Consider the following 14,280-nt stretch of genomic DNA (forward strand, 5'->3'; position numbering starts at 1 on the left):
TGTAAATTGTCATGGTCTGAAACGTTGAGAAAGCGGTTAGGGTAGAGATGGCATCGTAGTTACTTCTACGTTCGTAGTCCCCTACGAACAGCAATGTCAATCGATATTTATACTATTCATCTTAATAAATCTTATCATGTTTTCATTCTGTTGAAGGACGCAGTGTGTTCAAGAACTAAACAGTCTGTTTAAACGAGGTTTGGCTTCTAGCTTCACTGAAATTTACGCATGGTAGACTTTTTTTTTTCTTTTTTCTTCTTTTTTTTCTACTCTCCCCGACCGGATATCCAATTATGTACACTCAGTCGGGGAGAGTGTCCTTTTACTCTCAAAGGAAGCGTCCCCCACCCGCCGGCTATACGTCCGGCACGGCAGGTTGGCCTCCCCGGTCTCGGATCTTTTGTTTTACATTGCCTGCCTCTAATCCCCCGGTTTAGAGCCAAGGTCCGGCTATGCCGTCCCCCAGGGCCTCAGCAGGGAACCGGGACTCGGTCTTTACGCCTTTGGCCTCTAATCGACAGCGCCGACCCCACAAAGAGCCTAGGCTCCCGCAGGGACGACCCCGCCGACCGGGACTTGGTCTTTTATTTTAACCCAAACTCAAACTCCCCTGGAGTTCACCCCCTTCCCAGGTACCCGCACACCAAGGCGTACAGGCCCTCCATGGAGTGACTGTCCGCCCTACCCTACTGTTTATACTCCCATTCTTCTGTCTTCATCCTCTTTGGCCCGCAGGACCTCCCCTGCGGAACCATTCCCAGTTCTCATTGTTGTACCACAACCAGTTTATGAGATTTTCTGGTGTAAGACCATTAATTACTATTTGACCTCTGTTAACGGCCCATCTTGGACATATGAACAACGTATGTTCGGCATCGTCGTTCTCTGGACAATAAATGCACTGCGGGGTGGCTCTCTTCCCGATCCTATACAGATACTGACCGAAAGAGCCGTGCCCCGACAGTAATTGTGTCATGTAAAAATTGACATCTCCGAGTCTATTGTTATTCCAGGTTTTAATATTAGGGATTAGGCGTCTGGTCCATTCTCTCACTCTGGGCCCTGCCCACTCTTCTTGCCATTCTTGTTCTATAATCCCTTCCACCTCTTCTTTCGACATACCGCTGTGTCTGAGGGTTCTGGCTTTTATCTGAAGGTCTATGGGTATGACCCCGGTCAGTACGCATGATAGACCTGAAGGTTAAAAACCTTACCTTTACATATTTTGGCTACCCTAAATAAAATAAAAAAAATATTAAAACTAACAAGTGATTTTTCTATATTACAGTGTAGCTTTATTGACAGCCGCTCGAACTGATTCAGTTGTTTTTATTTTTATCCTTGGAAGGGAGTTAGAAAATTTACCATTTATGTCGATGGTTCTAATTCGTAGGCCTTTTTCGTAAGATTCAAATTTCATACATAAAACTTTTATACATCAGCCATGAGATTAATTATTAATAATAAATGAAAAAGATATGAAGAAGATTGTGCAAAAGCTCTATAATTAAATATTATTTGAATACTATCGTAAATTAATCTTATATATATATATATATATATATATATATATATATATATATTATATTCGTATTATTCGTATAATTATACGAATTATTCGAATATATTATATTCGTTATATCGTATATTTATATTAATATTGATACAAGTACTATCGTACTTGTATCATTGTGATGTTCACAAATCCGTTAAAATTATAACTGCTGCTCCTAATTAAGCAAATCCCCAACTTTTCCTATTGAGAGAAAACATTTTTCCCAAATGAAAGAAAGGGAAATATTAATCTAATGATTAATTTAATGCTTTACCCTAATTGTTCACTCCTTCTTATGATGAGTTACTTACTGTAACTCATCTGAGCTGCAAGAGGCGACACATAGAGTTAATTTTTTTTTTAAATGAGTACATTTTACTGATAGTAGTAAATTTAATGATGATGACACTTGTAGCCCTAAAAAACTCCTGAATTTCTGTGAGCTTTAGGTAGTGATGTATTACAATACAGCCGAAAATCGCTTTCAATTTTTGATTTTTTACTTTTAAAAATGATAATGATTTTCAGGGATTGATTGTTGTTGTCTCGGTTATTTTTTCCTACAACTGTTAGGGTTATGGCAACTAACATATATACAATTTATAACAGTTTTAACCTAATTTGGTATTCTTTATGGAAAAATTAAATTTTTGAAACTTTACAAGACATTAAATTCGTAAACTTCCATAACATAAAAGGATTTTACTTCGAATGCACTGAATAATAGCTGTAATCCTACACTGTATGAACCTACGTTCCTCCTTGCAATTTATCATTTTTATTTTTTCTCTTCTAAAATTTACTACACATGCCGTAAAATTTCCAGTTAAGATGTACAGTTTTCTCAAACATGAATATGTTGTACTCCTCGCTTCTTTCGTATATTCTTTCGTTTTATTTTTACATGGTACAACAATTGTAATTAATTCGAATTCAGTTACATTTGTACATAATTATAGAAGTATGTGTAGATAAATAAAAGTTAGTAATTGCAGTTTTAGTAACATCAATTTCAGGGATTATTAACATGACACTGTATAAATATACCGAATAATATAATAAAAACAATCAAATTAATGTTGATATTTGCCGCTGGCTTTTTTTATACGCAGAAGCGGTAATTTATTAAATTGAATACTGCAGGCTCTACAATTATTAGGTTATATTACGTGTTATAACTAATTACATATAAAATTTGTTTTGTTGCAACTACATTTTTACTTGATATCTTATTTAACGTTCAATAATTAAAATATTTATTTAATTTAATGAAAATAGAATATTTCTCAAAAATAGTGGAAGAATTACCTTAACATTTTCATAAAGTATAAAATATGATTTGATGTCATCAAAAAACTGTTATTTTGTGTAAGGTACGACAGTGAGTTGAGATATATTTAGATAAAATTTTAACTTATTAATTGGGGAAAAAATAATAAGTACCATTCTTTGAAAACTTATCATTTAAAGCTTTATTTTCATAATATACACTATTTAAATGTTAACCACCGTAAATAATCTCTTCATTAATGTGTTTATTTATACGCTTCACAATTATTTATGATATATTTATACTAACAGGTATAATAATTTTTTCGAAAATATATTTCTACTTCTTAATTCGATAGATTATAATAATATATGCAAAACAGGCGATATGGAAAAGTGTTTTTTCAAACATTCATCGATATTCGAGTCATTAAGATAAAATTAAATTTCATATAATCTGTGTTTTTCTGTTACTGATTTGAAGCAGGATATTAATGAATTTGTTCACAATAGAAAGGGTTATAGATTAGTTTATTGTTAATAATATCGATCCTAGTCTTTCTTATGTTTGTGACGTTTGCAAACTACCTGATATACAAGAGAGAATAGTTGTCTTCTGTAACATTTTTATCATAGAGCAGTATTCAGATATCACTTATAGGGCTGAGCATAATCTGTAATTCAGTGGGCTTGGCATGTTCTTTTAAACCTTATATTTGGCTCATTGGATAGGCGATGGGAAACCATTTCGTTCCTCAATTTTCCTAGCAGTCTGTCATGAAATCTTTGTTATTTCACAAGATAATATTATTTTTTGGAATGGCTGGATAATCATCTGGATAATCGATGCTGTGGCGTATATCATACAATATAAATCATACAATAGAAATACAATATAATACAATAGAAATCTATTTAACAGTGTAAATTTTGTAAGAGTAAAACGACGAATCCATGGGTGAGATTTAAAGTACGATTTTGTGTAGCAAATTTTACAATGTACTGCTGCTAAACGATGCAGAACTAAAATCACACCGTTTCATTTTCACACTATTTAATCTTCAAAATTTTTTCTATGAAACGGAAAGCTTAATATTTTGCTAAAATAAAATGTACAAATGCTACAAAAATATTGAAATCGCTATAAAACTTTCGTTAAAAAACAATTATCGCCTTAAAATCGGTTTATCTTATGATAAGAAGAACTCGTTCGAAAATGAGCAACATATCATAACTTCTTAAAGTTCAAGAGGTAATTTTCTCGTCAGTATAAGCCGGTATTCTGTAGCCTATGCTAAGCATAAAGGGGGAAAAATTCTGGAATAAAATAAATTTTCATTTGAACGTATAACTCTGCTAAAGTTTATCAATGCAAAATCATAAATCAATAACGAACTGCTCCCATATTCAGTGAAAATCCACCGATCTCTCGCGGGATTGTGAGGGGATGGGTAGCTACTGCCTAAGTGAGACTTTAAGCTATTCTCGGCTTACCATTCATTGTGGTGATTTCAACGTTCTTCCTTAAGATTGACTGATTTTCGTGAAATAACAATTTGTTATTTGAAGGAAAATCCCCGTTTTTTTGTAACTTATATTTGAGGCGGTAAACCAGAATTGTCGATCAGTAAATATTCTGTTCTAATCCTTTGTAAATATATCCTATATATAAGGCATTCTAGAGGGATATATTTGTATGAATATATATATATATATATATATATATATATATTATATATAATTTATGCAATTTTATTTTCATGAATTAAAATTGCTTCATCTATTATCCATCTGGTCAGACAGATAGATAGATGATAATATGCGTAAATGAAATAAATATATATATATTTTTTGATTCTGTAAAAAAAAAAGTAAACTTGCTGCTAGTTCAATTTCTATGATTGAATTTATTAACATAAAGAGAAATTTTAAATTTCATAAAAATTTTACTGCTATAAACGTACGTGATTATAAAATTAAGAACCGGCACCAATTGTGTTTTATAACTTACCTCACCATCGTTTTATAATGTTGATCATTTTATCCTTTACATCATCGTTTTATAACTCATCATTTTCTAATTTATACATCGTCGAATTTAAACATCGCTGGATAACATTTTCCTATGAAATGGCCTGATGTCTAATAAAAAAGAAGCTATTAAGTTAGAAAAAATAAAAAATAAATTGATTAATTTAAATAAAATTGTGTAATAAATAGTCAAGATATATATTTGCCAAATATTTCTTTTTCTTTTCGTTCACTTAAAAATGTTGACAACTAAATCTGTCAATCAATTTTTTTTTGTCAACTAAATAAGAATAGGCTGAAAACACCTTATGTTCTCTAAAATAACATTAGATTTAAAACTACAATAAGAGAAAACTATTTCGATGTAACTAATATTGTACTGTTATTTTAAATTAAATTACAGTATGAGACTATATGATGTTGAAATAAGATGACAGTATTCAGTAAGCTGCAATTCGAATAGGCAAATATATTCAAACCACGAAGAAGACCGTAGATTACAGTACTCCTAATTCAAGGAGTCGATTGTATAACTTAAGTAGTGAGAAGATTGATGAACCATATCACTGAGGAGGATAGGAGGGTCTATTAAAACGTAGTGAATATATTAAAATATTGTTCACATGGTGCAAAATAATCATATGTTGTACACCATATTCTTTAATTAATTTTACACTAGTATATTGTTTTAATGTTAATATATTAAAGAATAACGTTTTCAATGCAGTGACATAAATTCTAAGTTACACGTTTCCTGAATCTAAAAATTGAACGAAAATTAACGATAGAGTTTTGTAAAATTAAAAACCTTTTAGAATTTTTAAAATACCATTAATCTAAGATACAGTAATTTGAATTATTTTATTTTTAATTCTCCATTGACTTTCATCTGGGCTTAGGTGAGAGGCCACTATTATTATCGCCAATAATAATTATACAATTAAATAAAAAAATTAAGCTTATTTTTTTTATCTGGTCATTTCTTTTCACAAGTACTTAACGTAATAGTTATCGATAAATATTTAATAATTTAAAAAAATATATTTTTTGATTACAGATGTAGCCTTATAAATGAGGTATAGGTTTACGGCTGTTTTGTTATTAAAATCATAACTCCCAGATGTAAAACATATAGTTGCGTAAATTTTAAATTGCGCTATTTGTCAGATGTCAACTCTGTATTTAAGATTAGCTGCAACTTGCAACATTACTAAAGTCCATTCTTTTGTGTTATCATTTAAATAGTATCCAAATAAAGTGGTGTTTCTATTGTACAAACTTATTTACGTATAAATATTTCAAACTTTTAAAAGAAAATGTTGAATATTTCTCATTTCGTAGTCCCCAATGATTCAACAATGTCATCTATTTTCGATACATATTCTTTAAACTGGGAGTGTACAGAATTAATAGGGTTATTACGTTTCCACTGGAGTTCTGAAAGTTGTATAAAAGCTTTTAACTCGCTTGCATAACAAATTTCAGAAAGTTATTATCATAGTTTAGTATTTTTATAGCTTCTGCTCACAGAGCTACAAAAAATTAAACTTTCATAGTTACCACGCAGTGTTACTTATGATTTGAAAGAACCAAACAGATTTAGCAATGGAAGTGGTAGTTTTAACTTTCAATTGTTAATTAAAATTAAACTGGGATGCTGCAATGGGTATATTTTAGTGACGAGACTTTGTTTTGCCTGGATAGCTAACTGAACTGTCAAAATAGTGAAATATGATAGTTTTAAAACTCTCACACACTACACTAACAATCATACGCATACAAAAAATATCAGCTGAATTACCCTCTCGCTGCTGTATAATAAGTTTTTTATTTCCTCATACGACAAGAATTTAATTTTAATCTAACGGATTAGTTCACCGTTAAATAACAAGAAATGAAAATGTTGGTTAAATATAGAAGACATCATTTCTTAAACGCTAATGAAACAAGAGTCACATCGCAGGAATATTTTGGTTATTGCTTGATAGTAGTACGGAAAAAGGGGTACGGCGCCAAAAATGACGCCATCCAAGATGGCGGCCGTCCGCCATATTGGAATCCAAGATAACGACCGTCGGCCATGTTGTCCGCCAATAAGATGGCGACCAAGATGGTGGGCAAGATAGTAATCAAGATAGCGGTGGTCGGTCATCTTGGATTGTGACGTCAGTGACGCCGTAGACCGCCAAGATGGCGGTGGTCGGCCATCATAAATTGTGACGTGTTTTTTGACGCCGTAGCCCGCGCGCAGTCTTTTGGCGTCCTGATTTTTTTAAGACGACGATCCTCGAGGATGATCCTGGTCGTCCAGGCGACGGCGTCGGGAGGCGTCACCGCGAAGGAGAAAGGTTCTCGTCGTAGATCGTGCACCGGAAAGCGGTAGTGTGTGCGTGTGTTTTGGTGCATGCATGCGTCAGCGGAGCGACGTAGAGAGAGACCTGTTTACCGTGCGGGACGCGGCGCTCGACTGACGAATTGCGGGTCCGACGCGTGATGGTCTGATGTTGTCCGATCGACCAGTCGCAGCGTCGGGAATCGGGGTCCTTGCGCACTAGCCGTTAGTTGTACGTGCCAACTGGAACGTCGTCGTCGTTTCTAATAATAAGAGCGCGTGGATGCGATAAGAAAAATGTGTTTTTTAAAAAATATAATTATCGTGATCGATAGCGACCTCCATCCGGTGTTCCAAGAAACAACGCAATAAATAAGTATGTTTTTCTCTTATCAACTACCACATCTGCTATTCTAAGAACAGATGCAATAAATAACCGTTTTTTCCCACGTTAAACAGGAAACGATAAATAACCGCAAACGAACAAGTTTGAACCTGCTTATCAACATCCCGCATCCAGTCTTCCAAGAAACAACGCAATAAATAAGTAGGGAATAACTTTTGTGTGATTTTATCATTCGCAATCTGTTATTGAAAGTGAATACATCGATCGCAGAGAGATCATTATCTTTTCTTCTTAATTAGCAATGTAAGTTACACTTTAATTAAATTGTTAAAAATAAATACTAATGGGACAATATGGTATTATCAAATAACTTTCAAACAAATAAAATAAATACAATTAAAAGAATACTTTATAAATTAAAAAAAAATACGATAAAACAATACTTTTAAACAAATAAAATAAATAATATGTATAATGAAATAAATACTTTAATTAAATTTAAAAAAATAAATACAATAAAAAAATACATTTAAATAAATAAAATAAATAATATATTTAATGAAAAAAGTCTTCTTCTTCTTTTGTTACTCAATGAAACACAAAAAAAACAATGTTACGATATATGTTATTTTAATTTGTTTTAGACTTTATCATCCAAAATGGCATCACCGGTAGTTATCCGTGCAATCAACAATAATGTCATCCGTCTTCGATGGGATTTGTCTGGCTTTGAGGAAATGTATCTCCTTCAACCCTTCTGCAGTATCAGAAGAACATCCTAAACCGTTTAAAAGAAGAAGGCAGACGTTTTGACGGCAACATAAAATGTTAATTATACATGTTTATATATTTTTTAAAAACGTTAATATTTGTTTTGTAAATGTATTGTTTTTATCTTAATACATTTTTTTCAGTTATAAAAAATATGTACTAAAATTACTTTGTTTCTACAGGTACGTTGCTGCAAACGTTGAATTGATGAAGCAGACACATCTCGAAGAGGGAGTAGAGACGACATTTACTAATCTATATTTGCACGGAAACACTAGAACGGTGATGAATTTTGATAAATCGGATAACACCAATTTTGTTGAAGAATCGTGGATAGAATCTTTGGAAAAGATCATAGACACTAAATAAAATTCATCAACGACGGCAGCGGGTGGGTAATGAGTAAAATATTTTATATAGATTTAAATATTATTCGTTACCGTCCGCTGCACGGTGCCTCTAGCATATTCATTGCTACACCGAAAAAACTTGTAAGAATAGAAGCAATAATAAATGTTAAAAATCCGCAAGATGAAAAATGTTTCCTATGGTCCGTTCTAGCATACCTACATGACCATCCAAGTCGTCACTATCGTCTATAATATATCGGCTATGCAATGTATAAACATGAAATTAACACGACCGGGATATCATATCCAGTAAAAGTAAAAGACTTTGATCGCTTCGAGGCGTTGAACCCCACAATAAGCATCAATGTCTAAAACTATGAGGAAGATAACGATCGTATGTACCCGGTACTTGTTACCGAAAACCGCGATCGTACCCACTGCATACACCTAATGCTGCTTGCAGGGGAGACTAGAGATAAATTCCACTATTGCCTTATTAATACCAAACCAGGTAAAAATGGGTTTTCTCGTCTCCTTTCAGGTCTTACGAAACATCGCTGTTTCATCAGACCCATTTGTCGCTACACAAAACCTAAACCAACATTTGATCGAGTGTAAGCGACACGGTGCACAAAGGATAAGGATCCTACTAAAGAAAGGGAATGCGTGATGAAGTTCAGGGACTACTCGTCCACACTCCGCGTTCCGTATGCGGTGTAAGCAGATTTTGAATCAATTGTACATCCCATGGACACTGCCACCCCTACACTAGTTTTACCGATAAGGTAGCCCATCATCTTCCGTCCGGTTACGCATACGTGATCGTCGACGAGGAAAAGCAAATTTGCGAAAGTCCTGTAGTCTACCGAGCTAGAACTAGTGATGAGAAAACCGTTGAAAAGATGCTGGATGAATTGCTCGTTCACGCCGATAGATTGCACAAAATTATGATTACCGAGAAACCGATGGTGATGACGCCCGAAGACAGGAAATATTTCAAAGGGCTACCGAGTGTTTTTCTTTGTCACTGCCAGTTGAACGACGATCGTGTACGTCATCACTTGCATACCACAGGCCGGTTTCTTGGTGCACGTCAAATTTCAGGGCAATTTAAATTGTAAACGCACCGAGCATATTCCGAGGTATTTTTTCAAAACCTCCGCGGTTACGATAGCCATCACATAGTACAAGCTTTGGGAAAATACAAGGACGTCCTAAAAAACTGTATCGCCAACACGTCCGAGCGATTACAGTCACTGTCCGTCGGTCCATTGAGGTTCTTGGACTTTTTACAATTTCTTTCGTCGTCCCTCGAAAAACTTGTAGAAAATCCAGTAAAAAATTGTCAGGACAAAAACACCGTATTTAAACGTCTTACGCACTGTTACCGCTACCCGAGAAAGGAGATTGTTTATTCTGTAAAGGCGTTTACCCGTACGAGTATATAATCGATATAAAAAAGTTTTTCGAAACCCAACTTCCAACGCAGACGGCATTCTACAGTACGCTGAGAAGAGAGAACATAACGGACGATGGTTACGTTCACGCTCAAAACGTGTGGGAAACGTTTGACTGCAATACGTTAGGCGATTACCACGATATTTACCTTCTTAGCGACGTATTATTGCTGGGAGACGTCTTTGAATATTTCTGAAGTACGTCTATGCAATATTACGGTTTGGACCCCTGTCACTTTTACTCCACCCCCCATTTCACTGGAATGCCATGTTAAAATTTACCCGTTAAAAATTGGAACTGTTGACCGACATAGATAGGCCTGTTTGTTGAAAAAGGTACACGAGGCGGTGTAGCCATGATTTCAAACAGATACGCCAAGGCAAACAATCCAAATATTCCAGATCAGTATGATCCATCCGAACCCACGTCCTGGGTTCAATATTACGATTGCAACAACCTTTACGAAACAGCCATGGTTGAGCCCTTACCATAGGCTAATTTTAGGTGGTTGAGTACTGAAGAGATTGACAATCTCGATAATTACAGCGTTGACGATCGTAGCGAAAAGGGCTACATATTGGAAATGGATCTTGAGTATCCATAAGAATTGCACGATCGTCACAAGGATTACCCTTTCGCACCAGAATGATTAGTACCAACCGATGATATGTTGTCCCCCTATTTAAGGACATAAAAAGATGTCCCGTAAATAAATTAATTACAACATTGTACGACAAGGAACGATACGTTTTACATTACAGAAACCTAAAGTTGTACACTCAACTACAACTGAAAGTGAAAAACGTTCACGCAGTTCTGGAATTCACCCAGTTGACTTGGTTGAAACCGTACATCGACTTCAATACTGAAGCACGAAACAGTTTTGAAAAAGACTTTTTCAAGTTGATGAACAACGGTATACGGCAAGTCCTTGGAAAACGTACGAAACAGAATAGACTTCCAACTGGTCACTAACGATCGTAAACTGGATAAGGTGATTGCAAAACCGAGAGTTAAGGCTTGGTACATCTATAACAAGGATGGATAAAAAATATAAATTGATATTGTTAATTTTATTTTATTGTAAGTGAAAAAAAATTATATGTAAAAAATATGAAATAAAGTATATATGTAATTATATAAATGAGGTTTTTTAAAAATAAATTACTTACAACAATTACTATCGTCTCCCTCTCTAATGCGACAGAATCCCAATATATCTCGTCGACAGACGGGATAAATTCTTCTATATCTCGCTAATTTATGCACACAGTCTTCGCAGTATCGATGACTGTAAACCAACAACTCGACAATTACCGATTCTGTTAAACAGATTGGACATCTCTCGGTTGATGAGTTGCAATCTTCAAGAAATAATTATTAAATAAATTAAATTTAATAGCTTTAAAAAAGATAGAAAATCGGTTATCTTTCTTTATGCAACTTATCAAAGCTGTTTTAATAACCACATTCCCCCTTCCCCCTCAAATATACTTATACCTTTATTGATTAAAGAACCCTTGCTTATTTTTTAACTCAGTTACTATCAGGGAATACAGTTAGTATGACAATGAATGTCAAGACGTCAATAGCTAAAGAGCTCCATCGACAGGCGCGACGAAACTACCCAACAAGGCGCGTTGAGTATAAGGGAATAAAAGATTTATATCAAAGTGATTTGGTACCGATGATACCATCTGCTAAATCGAACAAAGGTTATCGTTATATAATGACGATGATACATTTTTTTTCTAAACTAGCATTCGCTATTCCGTTAAAAACAAAACCGGTACGGAGATTTCAAAGGCTGTCAAACCCATATTGGATAAACACAAGATGCGACATTTTCAAACCGATTTGGGGAAAGAGTTTGGGAAAAAAAAAAAAAAAAAAAAAAAAAAAAAAAAAAAAAAAAGACTATTACATTCGTACAATATAAATCACTAATCCACACATTCCGATAAAAAAGCATAGATAGTCGAACGATTTAATCGAACACTGAAAACGATGATGTGGAGAAAATTTACCGAACAAGGTACTTACCACTAGTTAGAATTACTACCGAAGTTGATCACGAATTATAACAACACCCACCATCGGACTATCGGAATGAAACCGAAAGATGTAAACAAGCGAAACCAAGCCGCTGTTTTACAGCGATTGAACACAGTACTTTATCGAAAGCCTACTTTACCGAAATTCAATGTCGGCGTATAGTTTAAGGAGTGCGTATAAGCAAAATTAAAAAGACATTCGCTAAAGGATATTTACCGAATTGGACGAACGAAATATTTATCGTACATAAGGTACACGATAATACGCGTCCGTGTACTTACACGTTGATTGATATCATGGGTGAGGTGGTGAGTGGTAAATTTTACGCTGAAGAGCTCGCTAAAACTAACGTTCCAAGTAATGTGTATTTAGTCGAGAAAATCTTACGAAAAAAAGGCGATAAGCTCTTTGTAAAGTGGCAAGGGTTCCACGGAAAACACAACAGTTGGATACATAAGGCGGATTAGGTACGGTGAATTGATCAGTCATAAACATGAAGTTGGAACGTCAACAGGTCGGTAATATTACGCTTGAAAACGTCGACGAATATACAGGAGCCGTGAGTGGAGAGGTAAACAGGACTCGTCATGGTCATCTTCTTTTTTTTTGTTTTCAGTCATTTGACTGGTTTGATGCAGCTCTCCAAGATTCCCTATCTAGTGCTAGTCGTTTCATTTCAGTATACCCTCTACATCCTACATCCCTAACAATTTGTTTTACATATTCCAAACGTGGCCTGCCTACATAATTTATTCCTTCTACCTGTCCTTCCAATATTAAAGCGACTATTCCAGGATGCCTTAGTATGTGGCCTATAAGTCTGTCTCTTCTTTTAACTATATTTTTCCAAATGCTTCTTTCTTCATCTATTTGCCGCAATACCTCTTCATTTGTCACTTTATCCACCCATCTGATTTTTAACATTCTCCTATAGCACCACATTTCAAAAGCTTCTAATCTTTTCTTCTCAGATACTCCGATTGTCCGAGTTTCACTTCCATATAAAGCGACACTCCAAACATATACTTTCAAAAATCTTTTCCTGACATTTAAATTAATTTTTGATGTAAACAAATTATATTTCTTACTGAAGGCTCGTTTCGTTTGTGCTATTCGGCATTTTATATCGCTCCTGCTTCGTCCATCTTTAGTAATTCTACTTCCCAAATAACAAATCTTTATCTTTTCACCTTGTACTGTTACTCCGAATCTAAATTGTTCTTTAACATCATTAACTGCTAGTTCCATGTAAAGATTAAAAAGTAACGGTGATAGGGAACATCCTCGTCAGACTCCCTTTCTTATTACGGCTTCTTTCTTATGTTCTTCAATTGTTACTATTGCTGTTTGGTTCCTGTACATGTTAGCAAGTTTTCTTCTATCTCTGTATTTGAACCCTAATTTTTTTAAAATGCTGAACATTTTATTCCAGTCTACGTTATTGAATGCCTTTTCTAGGTCTATAAACGCCAAGTATGTTGGTTTGTTTTTCTTTAATCTTCCTTCTACTATTAATTTGAGGCCTAAAATCGCTTCCCTTGTCCCTATACTTTTCCTGAAACCAAATTGGTCTTCTCCTAACACTTCCTCCACTCTCCTCTCAATTCTTCTGTATAGAATTCTAGTTAAGATTTTTGATGCATGACTAGTTAAACTAATTGTTCTGTATTATTCACATTTATCTGCCCCTGCTTTCTTCTTCTATCGAATACAATCAGATGTATTATCTGCGGACCGTCCAGTTGCGGAAAAATTAATTTCAATTCAACTTGTTGTTCTCCACCGACGCATTAAGATTCAAAAATATTTACGTGTGGTCCAAATCGCTGTACCAACCGAAATATAAATTTCTAGAACTAGTCATGACTGGTGGTCCGGAAATCGGCTATTTTGTCTTTTTTAAAACGATCATGTGATGGCGCCCAACGAAGCGGAACCGAACTCGATAATGATTTTCGACGATGTAGCTTGCGAAAAGCAACATAATATTCGCAAATACTTTGCGATGGGATGACACAACAACATTGACAGCTTTTATTTGACACAGACATATTTCAGTGCCGGGAAGAAAATTGTACGGTACAACGTAAATCTCCTTCTTATATTCAAACAA

At 34.6% G+C, this 14,280-nt stretch overlaps 1 protein-coding gene across 1 annotated transcript in view; it reads right to left on the bottom strand.

Annotated features, from left to right (window-relative positions):
- LOC142319952 (ornithine transcarbamylase, mitochondrial-like) overlaps positions 1–4,843 on the bottom strand; it is a 46,788-nt gene extending 41,945 nt beyond the window's left edge. The window contains exon 1 of the mRNA XM_075357629.1: positions 4,836–4,843. Coding sequence (XP_075213744.1) covers positions 4,836–4,843 — 8 coding nt within the window. The remainder of the gene's footprint in view (positions 1–4,835) is intronic.
- Between the last annotated feature and the right edge of the window lie 9,437 nt (positions 4,844–14,280).

Source organism: Lycorma delicatula, chromosome 2 (genome assembly GCF_047948215.1).
Source record: "Lycorma delicatula isolate Av1 chromosome 2, ASM4794821v1, whole genome shotgun sequence".
Lineage (NCBI taxonomy): Eukaryota > Metazoa > Arthropoda > Insecta > Hemiptera > Fulgoridae > Lycorma > Lycorma delicatula.